Source organism: Suncus etruscus, chromosome 5, assembly GCF_024139225.1.
Source record: "Suncus etruscus isolate mSunEtr1 chromosome 5, mSunEtr1.pri.cur, whole genome shotgun sequence".
In the NCBI taxonomy this organism is placed as follows: Eukaryota; Metazoa; Chordata; class Mammalia; order Eulipotyphla; family Soricidae; genus Suncus; species Suncus etruscus.
The window spans coordinates 123,464,296-123,480,207 of NC_064852.1; the positions used below are offsets into that span (position 1 = coordinate 123,464,296).

The 15,912-nt window shown below is 38.2% G+C and overlaps 1 protein-coding gene across 1 annotated transcript in view; it reads left to right on the forward strand.

Moving 5' to 3' along the window:
• HECW2 (HECT, C2 and WW domain containing E3 ubiquitin protein ligase 2) overlaps positions 1 to 15,912 on the forward strand; it is a 445,024-nt gene that overhangs the window by 342,046 nt on the left and 87,066 nt on the right. The window contains exon 15 of the mRNA XM_049773167.1: positions 12,697 to 12,831. Coding sequence (XP_049629124.1) covers positions 12,697 to 12,831 — 135 coding nt within the window. The remainder of the gene's footprint in view (positions 1 to 12,696; positions 12,832 to 15,912) is intronic.

The window sequence follows — 15,912 nt, forward strand, 5'->3', positions numbered from 1 at the left end:
AGATTCATTGAAACTCTTTGATTTCTGCCAAATTGTTCTGTTTTGGATCATATTAAGTTTACTATAGGTTTTGTGTTTAGGATCACTCCCAATAGTGCTGGCGGAGGTCGGGAGTCAGGGCTTGGTCATTGGGAATTAGGGATGGTGGATCATAAGGAATGATGATTCTTTATGCATAAAGGCTCTGTTGTTGCAAGGTAAGTATCTATTTACTGTACTGTCACTCTGGAAACACCACACAGTTTTTCAGGTAAAACTTGAATATAGTTCAGAAAAGATAAATATAAGCAAGCATGACGTGCAGAATCAGAGCAAGTGCATTTTGTCATTGTGTCCCTGTCCCACAGAGAAAATGACCAGGTAGCTAGTGGTGCTTGCTATTCCCAGAAGAGTGAAATGACTGCATTAGGTTTAATAACCAAGGTTTGTGAACATTCTACGGAGTGTTCAACGAAAGGCTGCAGAAGCCACTGATCACATTAGGTCTGGGTATGATAAGCAGTAGCCTACCCAGAATTTGGTTATGATTTCAATCTGACAGGACTTTTTCCTGGTGTCATAAGGTGCCATGGTCATAAAGAAACATAGGTCCAAGGAAAATCCAAGTTGAGAATGTTTTGTATGAAAGCTTCATTTCCAAAATCATTGTGTCCTTAAGGGAAGGAAATGAAGATGACCTTGAGAAGCACTGAGTCCTAAGACTCAGTGTCGTCTGTTTCTTAGTTTTTCAAGATTTAAAGGCTATAAAATATCTTATTTCGCAGGAGAGTGTGGATAACCTTCTTTGTGCTCAACTTTAAAAGGAACCCTGGTTATAGACAAGTAGATAATTGATATCATAATGGGCTGGTGATTTTGGATTATAATGAAAGAAAGTCCTGGGTAAAACCTCTGATTTTTAGACTAAGTGGTTTATCAGATGAGCCTGAAGGCATATAGCTTTTGCCTGAACTCTCTCCTTTATTTTGTTTGTTTTTGTTTGAGTTAAGATTTTTTGTTTTTGTTTGGAGTCATAGTCAGTGGTACTCAGGAGTAAACTCCTGGTTTTGCTCTCAGAAATTACTCCTGGCAGACTCAGGGGACCATACAAGATGCCTGGGATTGAACCCTGACCTGCTATGGGCAAGACCAGCACCCTACCTACTATACTGTTATTCTGGTTCCCAAACTCTCTCCTTTTGAAATGAATATTTTAATAAGATATTTTGAGTTAAGCTGAACCCTTAGCTGAAGTAGATGTTTCTCTCTAGGCTTCCCTCTGACTTGCCTTTTGGTCATCTGAAAGAATTGAAAGGAATATTTGGGAGAGACCCATCTTTTGACTGTACTTTGAAACCATAGCTCCCATCCTCCTGAGCTTCCACCCATTAATAGGTTTATGGTGAAATTTTTAATTTCATTTTTTTATGAATTATTTTGTTTACATAACATTAAAAATGATATCATAATGGGCTAGTGATTTTGGACTATCTTTGGTTTTACATAACATGCCATCAAAAGCTATTAAATATTATGAAGTTATCTTCCCATGGTGATGATTAGGTTCTCAAAGGGCATGTAATAGGATATCTAAATTCTCCACTTCAGAAAGAAAATTATTCTTTTGTTTTGCTTTTGTTCTCATTTTTGTTTTTGGCCACACCCAGCGGCTCTCAGGGGACCATATGGCTCTGACCGTATGCACTCAAAATTTACTTTGGCCGTCTCAGGGGACCATATGGGACTCCAAGGATCAAACCTTGGTTGGCCACTTGCAAGGCAAAATCACTCCAACCCCCACAAGCAAATAATAATTTTGTTTGTTTTTTGAGCCATACCCAGCAGCGCTCAGGGATTACTCCCATCTCTATGCTCAGAAATTGCTTTCTGGCAGGCTCAGGGGATCATATAGTTTGCTAGGGATTGAACCTGGGTCCGAGGAAATAATTCTTAAGATAAATGTTTCAAACTTAGCTCTTTAGACTTTCAAGTTTTTACTCAGTCATTCAACACATATCTGGAAGCTTTCTATGTACAAGCCTTTTGCTGGCAATAATAAAAGTTAATGTAGGGGCTGGAGTGAGAGCATAGCAGGTAGGCTGTTTGCATTGCATGCATCTGGCCTGGGTTCGATCCCTGGTATCCCATGTGATCCCCTGAGCCTGCCAGGAGTGATTTCTGAGTGCAGAGCCAGGAGTAATCCCTCAGTGCTGCAGGGTTTAGCCTGAAAACAAAGTTAATGTAGCATAATGTGATGTATACATTGATTGTGTTAAATACTATGAGAGGTTCCTTTCATGCTTAGTCTACATGGCAACTTGAAGATAGCTTCTATTTTTGTCCAGAATTATAGAAGGGAAAACGAGTAACAGAATGTTCAAGTGACCAAGAGCTCACAGTTAAAAAGTACTTGAACTAAACTTGAACCCAGGCAGCCAAACTCTAAAATTGTGTCTTTTTTTTTTAAAACCTCTCACTTGTATATTGGGATAAATGGATATCTAGTCATTCTAATGGTAACAAATAGTGCGATGGGAGCCTGTAGGTATAGTCGAGTAACCTGTAGCTTTCTCAGCATAGATAATCTTTTTTTCTTGAATCTCAAAAGAGTTTTACTTGTATTGTTTCATGACCTCTGTACCCATATGTTTCATTGTATGTCTGGGAATATTTAGCACTCCTCAAAGACAATCCTTTAGTTTCTTGAAAGTTTTGAACTTTCTTTTTTAATGGCCCCTTCTTCTTTCTCTAGCGCTTTTGAGTGCCTGTCTCAAAACAAACTTGACTAATGAAACTTGTTACCTACATGTAGAGATTTCCCTTTTGGGGCACTTCTCTCCCTACTCCCATTCCCTCTTCCTCCAGTGTTCTCAACCAGAAGTAGCTCTTGGCTGCCCTGTTTGACCTCTCTTAATGCATTGTTGTCTTGGAACATTTTGCATGACATGTTTGAACAAGGTAGCGATTATGTTTGAACTCCACTTTAGATGTCTTAAGTTTTGAAAAGACTGTTTTCCTAATTACTTAAGGCCAAAGGTTTAAATTAGGTATATTTTTCAAAATTTTAGAGCCGATAGGCTCTTTGAGATAATTCAAAAATGTCTGTGATTCACATAAAATAAGATAAATATTTTTTAAAAATTAACTGTTAATTAAAGAATAAGAACATGATATCAGGCCTTGTTTAGTAATAAGATGATGTTGATGAGAAAAATAATGATTTCAGTGATAATAATGAAGTTACTTTTATTTATGAAAGTAAGGCCAGTTGCTAGGCACCATTGTACCTCCTTTTCTGTGTTTTCTTTTAATAGTTCTTCATGGCAATTTCTGAGGGTGAATATTGCTATCCTCCTCCTCCTCTACTTCCTCTTCCTCTTTATCATCATCATCATCATCTACCTTTACTAAAGCTTAAAGATGAAGCTAGTTGAAGTATACAGAATAAAAAATTTTAGTATGTCATTCCTACCACTCTTCTGGAAGGCATTCTTTGGAAGTGAGAGATTTTTTATCAACCCAAAGAAAAGATACAAGCCACACTCAAGCATTATTAGTATTCTTCAAGGCTGAGTCATATATTACATCTTGATTACATCACATAGCACATAGCAGAAGACATAACACCAGAAATATCTAACTTGAAATACCATAGTGTCTTATGTCAGGATACATTGCTTAACAGAAGGAAATGGAATTTGCCTAGATAAATAGTTTCTTAGATTACAGGGTCTAAACTAGGAATACTATATTAACTTACTTTACTTTTACAGTAATTCTTTGGAATAGGTTTTTACTAGAGAGGTATATACCACATCTCAAAGGATTTAAATGTAAAAGACAACTCAGATTATTTTTGTGTCTCTCTTTATACAAAGTACATGATTTTTCTAGTATAGACAAGATTAATTTGATCACACCTTTTTAAGCTATGGGTTGATAATGTACCTAAATAAGAGGGTTGTGAAAATATTATTTATTGCTTATCAGTAAATATTATATTTGTATACACAGTCTAATATTTACTGATAAGTAATACACAAATATTCATAATATTAATATTGTAATATTCAAAGAGTGTAAGTAACACAAATGGACATAACTGGTAAATGGGTAAATAACCCTGGTAGAGCCCTTCTATACAGTGGGATGTCATTTGACAATATGAATGAAATACTAATACTGTGTGAATAATCTTTGAAATATTTGCTAAGTGAAAGCAGTTAGTCACAAAAGGTCATATATGATACAATTCCATTTAGATGATATTGCTAGAATAGACAAATCTAAAGATATAGGAGCTGTATAGAAGTAGAGATTTCCTTGGGTTGGAGGTGGGATGAGTAGTTATTATAAGGCTTCTTTGGGTATGAAAATGTTCGAACATAAGATTAGGTCATATTTCACAAATTAATTAATTATCTAAACAATAAATTGTATAATTTTAATATAAAATTACAGAAAGATGGGCCAGGCGGTGGCGCTCGAGGTAAGGTGCCTGCCTTACCTGCGCTAGCCTAGGAGACGGACCGCGGTTCGATCCCCCGGCGTCCCATATGGTCCCCCAAGCCAGGAGCGACTTCTGAGCGCATAGCCAGGAGTAACCCCTGAGCGTCACCGGGTGTGGCCCAAAAACCAAAAAAAAAAAAAAAAAAAAAAAAAAATTACAGAAAGATGATGCATTACATAGTTGGACAAAAAACATTTGTTTTAAAGTGAGAATGGAATTATTTTTTTAAATAATATCTTTAAACCATGATTACGAAAGTGAAATTATTAAAAAAAAAAGAAAAGGAGCCAGAGCAATAGCACAAGCTGGTAGAGCATTTGCCTTGCATGCAGCCAACCTAAATTTGATCCCCAGCATTCCATAAGGTCCCCTGAGAACCTCCTGGAGTGATTCCTGAATACAGAGCCAGAGTCCTCTGTCCTGCTGGGTGTGGCCCAAAACAACACCCAGTTTTATGTTAAAATAGTCCAAAACTGGGGGCTGGAGCAGTAGGGCATTTGCCTTGCACGTGGCTGGCCCAGGAAGAACCCTGGTTTGATCCCCTGGTGTCCCATATTGTCCCCTAAGCCAAGAGTAACCCCTTCGTGCCACCGGGTGTGGCCCCAAACCAAAAACAAATAAAAAACAAAAATCTGAAACCACAAATCTGATGATAATGGCAAGTAGAACTTCTGGTCATGAGACTAAATGAAGCAGGGAGGCCATAGTTTACTGGATCAGATTCATTTCATTGGGTCAAATGTCATTTGAAATTCACAAATTAATCTCAGAATGTTTCCCAGAAAGGTACATTTTTCTCTTGGAAGAAAAAGTCAGTTTGACCACTACGTTTGTTACGTATATGGTACAATTGTTTTAAAACTACTAATGCATACTAAGTTTAATTACCTTAAGTTACACAGCAATACAGCTAGTGATGGAATTAAATGCTACACCTATGAATAGTACATGTTTTTTAGAGGATGCCCTGCTGGCTTTTAAGTGGGTCAAAAGTTGGTAGATAGGTCAAAAAATAACTCATCTTGAAGGAGAAGGAAGAATAATCTCAGGCAGTATCCCTTTCTACTGAGAGACTGGGACAGAGGTTGGCTCAGGGTGTTTCCTTCTGAGTAAAATTCTAAACTCATGGATTCCTAAAGAAAAAAAAATTGCCCTTTGACTTTTATTTTTGTGTTACTGAGATGACCTGTGTTGATTTGTTTTATTATTTTAAACACATATATTATTTTAAAATTCTGCGGCACTTCTTTTCCATCCTATTTTAAATGTGCCTGTTTGGATAACCACATTTCTACTCTTTGTGCTCTCCATGGAAAGTGGGGACAAGGAGTGATTAGTAATCTTGGCCATTTTCTGTGGTGTAAATGCTTTAACTATAGTCAAGCTGTTCACAAAATTTCTTGAATATTCAAGATCTGATCTTATGAGCCATTACTGCCATTCTCCCCAATTTAGCATGGGTTCCCTATCATACCTCTAACTCTGAAATGTCACTTTCAACACATAAGGTTGATTCTTTAGCTAACGTTTATGTCTGAAGTGGAGGGAAGATGATACTTATCTGCACCTTCAACTAAACAGCTATTTTTACACCTCTGGCTTAAGTGCCTTTAAATTTCTTTTACTCCTACAAAATTCTTATTTTTTTCCTTAGCAATATAACCTTCTTTAACTTTATTTTCCCTTTACCAATGCAGTTGTTACAAAATATTTTGGACCTCTCACAGCTCTAAGTGAACAAGTTGAAGAAAAATGTTAAATGACTATTTAAATATAATATCATCCTTAGTCCTTATTTTTATATTGGGGAAAAAAAAGAGTTCTGTCTAGAATATAGTGTAGAAAAACTAATGGCATCTTGTTTTTTATTTTTATTTATTTATTTTAATAACTGTGGAGATAATAGTAAAGAGCCAGGTACTGAGAAGAGGTTGTATTCAGGAGGGGGAGAATTTATCAAAATTAAAGTCAATTTTAAGTAACTTTTTTATGGTTTTGGAGTCATACCTGGCAGTGCTCAGGTGTCACTTCTGACTCTGCACTCAGGAATTGCTCCTGGTCATATGGGATGCTGGGGATCCAATCCAGGTGAGCTGTACAAGGCAAACACCTTTCCTTCTGTTATTGTTTTGGCCCCAACTATAAACAACATTTGTGAGAATTTCTAAAATTTGAATAAAATTAGAGTAGACACAGTGCTTTATATTTATATACTATTGTACTTTTGTTGTCTGGCTCTTATGTTTGTTTTTGTTTTGTTTTGGAGCTACACTGGTGGTGCTCAAGGGTTACTCCTTGTTCTGCACTCAGAAATCGCTCCTGGCAGGCTGGGGGACCATACGGGATGCCAGGGATCCAACCCAGGTTGATCCCAGGTTGTTCTTAGTTCAGTCCCAGGTCAGCCGTGTGCAAGGCAAACACCCTACCCACTGTGTTATCACTCCAGCCCCAATCGTTTAGTTCTTTAGAGAGAAATAGAAGATCTGATTTTTTTCTCTGTTATGTAGTTACAAGTTCTTTTTATTTTGTGTACATGGTTCTTAAATATGTATTCTGGGTTTGGCAGTATGTTCACTGGAAACAATTTTAAACTTCTGTTAACTTTAAATTTGTTGAGGCTGAGGTTGGTATTTCTTCACAAATATCGGTGGCTTTTTCTTTTCTTAAAAAAATAGAAGCTAAAAAAAAAATTGTGTAATGAGAGAAGTCTATTTTGTTTGGCTTCAGCAAAATACCAATTGGCTCCATCCAGCCCATATTTCCTGACTGCGACCGTGCCCTGCAGCAGAGAAAGGGTAGAAATTTTTCCAGTGAGATCGGAGTTTGTGGATTTACATTCCTTTACGTGTTGGACCAGGTCGTTCATCACCACAAGAACCAAGAGACCTGAATGAATTTCCCTCATGAAACCCAACATTCAGGAATGAATCTATGTTATTTTCTGTGCCTGATTCATCTGAAAAAAGGATCATTTTGGGATACAGGTGCCTTTTTCCTCCCTCATAGTCTTATCCTCAACATCATCTTGATGAAGATCACATTTATTCATTCATATTGGAGACTGGCAGACATCAAGGAAAGGTAGTGAGGGCATAAGTGACCCAAATTGAGAGATTTTGGAGGACAGTATTATTAGGTCACTGTCATTATTGGCTTAAACTAGTGAGCTGTCCTGTGGGAAAGAGACCCACTTTGCTCACACTTTTCCATCATAAAGAGAAACGGCAGCTCTAAAAGGTGCAGTCATTTTTCAGTGCTGTCCTCTCCCTAGAATGAAAGGTTTACAGTTTAATTGTGGACTATTGTCCCCCTGTCCATGAAAAAGAGACCAAAATAATATGCATGCAGCACACAGTGGGCTGAGCGGGGCCCTAAAGTCTGCAGACAATTGCTTTTTTAGTGCTGCATTCTGTTAAGGGAATAGCATCGACCCTTCAAGAGAGTGTTATTCAAGACTGTTTCACCAAGTAGCTGGCAGAGTTTAAAAACAAAAGCCTGTATAAACAATATGCACATTCTGTGTGACTCAGACGTAAAGTGGGACACAAATAACTCGTGGAACACAAATAGTACCTATTCCCCACCCACAGACAGACTCTGGAGAGGCTGCGGAACGTGTCGGGCTCTCTGGTGTCCTTGACACACTTTGAGCAGACTTAGGTAGGTTGTCCTATTGGCGAGCCACTCAGAACCACTGTGAGTGGATGTTGTTGTCAACATATTTTAAGAAATACTTAAGTGCTTTTATAAACCAAGAACTATATGAATGTATTGGGTTTAAGAATCAGAGGGGGGGGCGGGAAGGTGGCGCTAGAGGTAAGGTGTCTGTCTGCCTTGCAAACGCTAGCGTAGGACGGACTGCTGCGGTTCAATCCCCCGGCGTCCCATATGGTCCCCCCAAGCCAGGGGCGATTTCTGAGTGCATAGCCAGGAGTAAGCCCTGAGCATCAAACGGGTGTGGCCCAAAAACCAAAAAAAAAAAAAAAAAAGAATCAGAGAGGGGCCCAGAGAGATAGCATGGAGGTAGGGTGTTTGCCTTGCATGCAGAAGGACAGTGGTTCGAATCCCAGCATCCCATATGGTCCCCTGAGCCTGCCAGGAGTGATTTCTGAGCACAGAGCCAGGAGAAATCCATGAGTGCTGCCGGGTGTGACCCAACCCCCCCCCCCCAAAGAAAAAGAATCAGAGAGGCGATTTTGAGCCCTGCCTTTTAGTTTCCCAAATACTGATCACTGAGATTATAAACTGTTGGTCCACGGCTAAACATTAACAATCATAAAACATTGCTATGTTTCAGGTGATGAAGACCCATCCCTGGGATAGTGGCTATGGCTGTGTGTGTTTTCTTCTGGACTAGTGGTTTTAGGTGTTCCCTGCAATTTTATCGGTTAGAATAGAGTTGACTGCCTTGTGACAGTGAACCAATGTGTTTAATAAACAGGATTTAATTTTCTCACATAAATAAGTTCAGAGGTAGGTGAGGTAAGGCTCCTCAGGTTGTTCCTCAAGTTGTGAGATCTCTGGCTCCCAACCTTCCCTTTGACTCAGTCATCTTACATCTCCAGAGTTCCATTCAACTCCAATGATTCTATCCATATTTCTGGAAAAGAAAAGGGGAAGGATAGAAGGTTAGTTTCACCTTATAAAATCTCCTTATAAGGACCTTTCTGGAATTAATGGAGCACTCATTGGTCAGAATTTACCTTGAAAGTATAGTTTCACTAATTCTCACCTTGTGGATACGAACTACATATTGAAAGCAATATTGTGATTCTTAGAAAAGCCTCTAAGAGGGGCCAGAGAGATAATATGAAGGTAGGGTGTTTGCCTTGCATGGTTCAAATCTCAACATACCAGATGGTCCCCCGAGCCTGCCAGGAGCGAATTCTGAACATAGAGCTAGGAGTAACCCCTGAGTGCTGTTGGGTGTGACAAAAAAAAAAAAAAGCCTCTAAGAAATCATAACATATTACTAGTAGTAATAATAATGGAAACTCCCAACTCCCATCTAAAATGTCCCAGGCACTGTATTCAAAACTTCTGGTGAAATACCTTTCTTTGATAAGGTGTGGCCCCTGTTTTAATAGAAAATTAGTTTTTTTGTTTGTTTGTTTTTGGTTTTGGAGCCACAACCAGTAGTGCTCAAGGGTTACTACTAGCTCTGAGCTCAGAAATCGCTTCTGGCAGGCTCAGGATGATGGGGATGATGGGATGATGGGGATTGAACCTGGGTCTGTCCTGAGTCAGCTGTGTGCGTAGCTAATGCCCTACTGCTGTGCTATTGCTCCAGCTCCTAGAAAATTGTTTTAAGGGGCTGGAGAGATAGGACAGTGGTAAGGCAGGAGCAATTTCTGACTTGAGTGCCAAGTGTAACCCCTGAGCACCACCGGGTGTGGCCCAAAAATAATAATAATAATAATAATAATAATAATAAAAATAATAATAATAATAAACAAACCAAAAAAAAGAAAAGAAAATTGTTTTAAAAAGTGAAGTAGTTTGCTATTGCTAATAAATGGGAGAGGGCAAAGCTCAGAAACAAGCTTGTCTTTGCCTAGATGTCAAGCACTAACTTAATCTTGCATTTTTTTCTTGCATTTCTTGCATTTCTCAATGGTTTTAATTTGGTAGGCTATTCATGTCTTACACTGCAATGAAATTCTTGCATTGAAATTCCTTGAAATTCTTCTTTCTGAGAACCAGGAAGTTAATTCAATGGTAGAGCCCTCCCTGAGTGTGATCTCCAGCACCACAAAAGCATACATAAATAAAAATCTTCTGATTGTATTTAAATAATCATTATTCCTCTGTCTCTTTTACCTAAGATTAACAAGTCTTTATCTCTACTGCTATTTTAATATTTCCCCAATATTTAAGTATTTCTATGGTAATGTATAGTAATGTGGTTTTTCATTCTTGACTAGTTCATCATTGGTGTATCTATTAGAATTAGGGCAATTTCTTATTTACTCTGTACCCCTATCCTCCTAGATAGAGCCTAAAAACAGTTGGGGAAACTGGAGTGAATAAGATTCCTACTGCAAAGCACTTATTAGTACAGTTCTTTTGAGAATGGATTTTAGATAACCTATTAACTGCATATCATGCTGTGACACCATATGTAAACCACAACTGACCCAGATATACACACCCATTCATCCTTATAATTATAAGTGCATCATTGTTGTCTCAAAATGGCCACCTATTCCTTCAAGACATTCCTAAGAAATAAGCTAGAGTAAAGAGGCATTTTGTTTTAGTATTCTCTGTATATTTTCTTTAACAAGGTAGCAATTATTTTAGTATTAAAACAGTTATCACTCATTTGCATAAAGAAGATATGAGGTTGATTATAATCCCACCTTAAAATGTCCATTTGTGATATTTGAATAACTATTGGATATGACTTTGAATAGTGGCAGAAATAATGTTTGTTGTATCCCAAACCTCATTTAAATAGAGGCCCTCTTGACATTGGGACCAACACTGGTTCAGTACTGCCTGTACTGCCTGTCATTAGTGAATTTTTACAAGGTTTAAGGAGAAAGCTAATCCAGCAGATGAGTTAGGGAAAATGAAATACTACCCAGGGATTTGAAGATTCTGACATAGTTCCTATAAATATTCTATTTAATCTAGCCTTTATATTGTAAAGATTATTTTGAGAAAAGCAAGTGACTAGAATTTTCATTTCATTCAGTTCTCTGCTTGTTTAGTGAAAGCTATGTGTTTATTTAGTGAAATCTACTGAAAGCTATTTATTTACAAGCAGTATTTTTTGATACTTGGTATCCAAAAATTATTTCCCCCCATTTCCTTATTTGTATATAGTAGCATTTTTACCCCATAATGGGAAAGTGATTTTTATGCCCCTGGCATTTGTCTTAAAGTAGTTACTCCTAGGCTGCAGGATACTTTGTTTAGTAATCTCCATCTGTTTGAGAAATCAGTTATCTTTTACTGAGGCTATATACATAGCTTACATCATGTACCTCACATTTGGTTTATAGGTAATGAGTCTCCAGTCTCTCCTCATAGTCCCTTTTATCTTGGATGACCAATTAACTTTATCTGATCATGGAAAGCTTACATTTTCTAACAATTCTTGAAATAATGGGCTTTACTATTACCTTAGTGAGTTTTACTTAAAAATGTTACCATTTGATTCTTCAAAGATTAATAGAAATGTTATAGTTATAGTTTTCATTAGCAAACAAAAAAGAAGACTGCTCTACACTGAATGCAATTCTCACTGCAACAACAGTGGTTTATGTTCATTCATGATTTTATTGCACCCAAGATTTTGTTATGTTGTGGGGAGAAGAGTTTACTATGAGTATTGAAGAAATTATTGTTTTAGAGAACCCAAGAACCTAAGTATATTGTTCAAAGTCAACATACATAACAGATTTTGTTATGGCTTTGTAAGAGATGACTAAACTGGAAAAACAAGTAGGAAGGATATTTAAAGGCTTTGGAGAACAGAGTAGAGTTTTGCCCCATAGATAATGGGTAGCCCAGAGGTGTTTTGGATTAGCCCATAGGTGTGATCAGAGAATTTAGAAAGAATGTCTTGAAAGTGAGGTGTCAGAAAAACAAAGGTTATAGAGATGTGCAACAACTGAGAAATTATTAATATTAACATACAATGAGAGAAAGCCATGAAGTAAGAGGATGGGAAGAGACAAATAAAGAAGACACTACAATGGCAAAATAAGGAGGACTTGTGTTGAAGAAAGAAAAGGTAAGATGTTAATAGAGTTTGAAGTTTCAGATGATAGAATTTTATGAAGATCTTGCATTAGCAGCAAGAGCTGAGAGTCATAATTAGAATATGCCAACATATCTATTCATAGGTCTTTTTTTCTGGGAACACAGAGATACTATTGCAGATATGATGTTTGTCTTGTACACAGTTAGCCCAGGTATGATCTCCAGCATCATCTATGCTCAACATCCTCCAAACACTACCAAGAGTGATCTTTGAGCACAGAACTAGGAGTAAGCCCTGAGTATAGCCCTAAGTGGCCCAATAAACATAAACAACAAGACCAAACATAGTGTTTTTTAAGAGTATAACTTGATGACTCTCTTTTTGAGTATTTCCTAAAACTGCAATAATGTGCACACATTATTAGCTGGTGACAAACCAGCTAAGACATGAGTGTGGCCTCTTTTGACCAGTGATTGAATGTGTTGTCTTCTAGGCCTTTTTCGTCGATCACAACTCCCGCACCACCACATTCATTGATCCCCGGCTTCCACTCCAGAGCAGTAGACCCACCAGTGCCCTGGTTCACCGGCAGCACCTGACAAGGCAACGCAGTCACAGTGCAGGCGAGGTGAGTCTTGTGTCCAAGTCGACATGGCAGGACAAGTGAAGAAATTAGAGACTGTATTCAGAAGATGATGAGAGAGAATTCAGTCTTATGTGACTCCTTAGGAAAGTTTTGTGATTAGTCCTTTTAAAAGTACACCCAAAAAGCAACTTCTGAGGAAAAAAAATGAATGTAATTTAATTTAGTAGATTGAAATGAGGTTAAATATAGTTCATTAAAGATGTATTTCTGGCCTCAAATCTTTGGCTAAGACTTTGGTGCTATGAAACTTTCACTAATGTGTGTGTGTTTGCATGAGTTCTAGAGTGTGTTTTAAATTAGAATATAGCTGAGCAGTTGATCACTGACATAGACCCCGTCAGGTCAGTGCCTGCATAAAACAAATTGAGCTGAGAATGAAGAAACTCTAAAGTGCTCTTGATTGACTGTTTTGCAGTGACCTGTGGTAGCCACTTGAGGGCTCTCCAAAAGAAAAAAAAATTCTGTTCTAGTTCCACTTTTTTTTATTAGCAGCTTAAATCAGTAAAAAGAATAAATGCCTTAGGTCAAAGTATTTCCTCTTATGTTTTTTTTTTTTTTTTTTTTTTTTTTTTTGGTTTTTTGGGTCACACCCGGCGGTGCTCAGGGGTTACTCCTGGCTGTCTGCTCAGAAATAGCTCCTGGCAGGCTCAGGGGACCATATGGGACACCGGGATTCGAACCAACCACCTTTGGTCCTGGATCGGCTGCTTGCAAGGCAAACACCGCTGTGCTATCTCTCCGGGCCCTTATGTTTTTTTTTTTTAGTATAAATCATCTCCTGATAAATTGCCTTAGAAAATTAAAAAACTTGGCCTTAGACAAATAAAATTCAGATTCTTTTCCTGTCTGCCATTCCCATAATCCAGTGCACCTATATCCAAATCGCATTTTCAGTAGGTCAAGCATTTCTGTAGACTCATAAAAAATGATGAATTAAAAATAAATAGCTGGATGCAGTTCATCACAATTACCCTGTGGCATTTCCCCTCATAATTTACATACCTGTTCTAAGTGTGTCACGTGCATTTTCTGGCTGTACATGGCAGACATAGAAGAATATACAGGAGAAGCTCCTATTAAATGATACATAAATCGATGGTAGGATGAAGTATGCAGAAAAATATTTCTGTTTTATGAGCAGCTAATAAATCTATGGGGAGTTGTCACGTCCAACCATTACTGGTGAATTAAATAAATACTGAAAGCATTTATCTGAAAGGCTGAGGAGTCCCTTTACCTTTGGACCTTGTACTTGATAGGCAGCCAATTAAGGCCCTGCCTGGCTTTATAGCAGGTCTGTTTGCTCCTAGCTGCTTTCCTTATCTTTAGTTCACAACATGAAGTTCACTGTTGTGTCTGGTGAGGGCCACAGACACGAGATTGATAGTCCTGGGTTTTCTTTCAACTCCTCTCCTCTCAGAGCTGGAATTATTTTCGTGGTCCAGCAGAGCCTGTGGGAATGGACCCTAAGATGCATAGAGCAATGTGAAGGAGGATTTCTTTTTATATAGGTAAAAGGGAAGCCATAAAGTAAGAGATTAGCTTTCGTCAGCCATGGCCCCAGCATAGTCAAGCCTTTGTGGGGAACATGTTTCCTGACATGCAAAAACATGAGTCTGAACATGCATGTCCTGTGTTTTTCTTTTTCTTTTTTTTTTGCCCCCCCCCCTCCGCCCCCCGATCTGATCATCTGATTGGAAGAAGTGCAGTGTACAGTCCTGGACAAAAACATGAGCTATTCTGGGAAGTGATGGCATATGGCAAATTGCTGATAGGAAGGAAAGCAAATATGCTGCTTTATTGATATGACTAGTTTTGTGCCTGCTAACCAAAACATTGTTAATGATCGAAACTCCCTCAGAATGGCTTATTTCAATCCTCAAAGCCGGTAACTCAAAAGAGAAAAGGTGGAAAACATCTATTTTCCTGTAAGAGACTCCAGAGACTTTTTACACTCATTTAACCAATTTTGCAGGTAGTTAGAATTTTGGTATTTCTTCCAGACAACAAATTAGCATTTGCTCTTCGCCTCCAGTACAGAAACATGGTGGTTATTGTCAGTGCTTCAAATAATAACATCAAATAATAACATCTTTTCCCCCTTATGTTCTTATAAAAAATAGAATATATTAAACTGACCTACATGAAAATGAGTGAGGATGGAATGAAAAATACTTTAATGCATTATTAAGATGGCAGCTGCTTTAGAAATAGACAGCAAGTGCTGTGGATCTCAGAGAAAGCCACATTTGTTGTCAGCTTAAGGCAAGGGAAGGGAAGACTTCATCAAGGAGGGGCTGTTTGAACTATGCTTGGAAGAATGAGCGAGAGCATTCTTGAAGGATAAGCCAGCAGTGGAGGGTGGGGACGCTATTTTCAGTGTCTGGGGCCTTAAGAAAAACCCACAACAAACACCTAACTGATGCAAGATGACAAAACAATTGTGAAGATTTGAATGGAAGGAGGAGGTGAAATTCTCTTTTAAAACTTCCAGTTTATAAATCCAATGTATTCCTTCCTTCCTTCCTTCCTTCCTTCCTTCCTTCCTTCCTTCCTTCCTTCCTTCCTTCCTTCCTTCCTTCCTTCCTTCCTTCCTTCCTTCCTTCCTTCCTTCCTTCCTTCCTTCCTTCCTTCCTTCCTTCCTTCCTTCCTTCTTTCTTATCCTTGTTCTACATTGTGCTAAATGACTTGAAATATATACGGGGGGAATGCTAACACAATGCCAAAACTTGCCAGTAAGAATATTAATGAGTATTTTTCTTCTCTACTTGTATGCATGCATTTCTAAGTCTAGAATAGCTACAATAAATAATTCCGGTTAGGGAAACCCTATTTAGCTCCTCCACACCTGCTGCTATTAGCTCCTGGTGTGGGAGGTTCAAACCAGAAAGAGCAGTTGCACTGGGTGCTCTAATAGCCGTGTAAAATTGCTTCTAAGGAGATAATACACCAACTAAAAAACCCACACGAATTGCTGCAGCTCCACCTCTCCTCTGCTGAGACCAGGAATTCCCTGAGCTGAGCTGCCTTAGCCTAAAGGAAGAATATTCTGGCACAACCCAA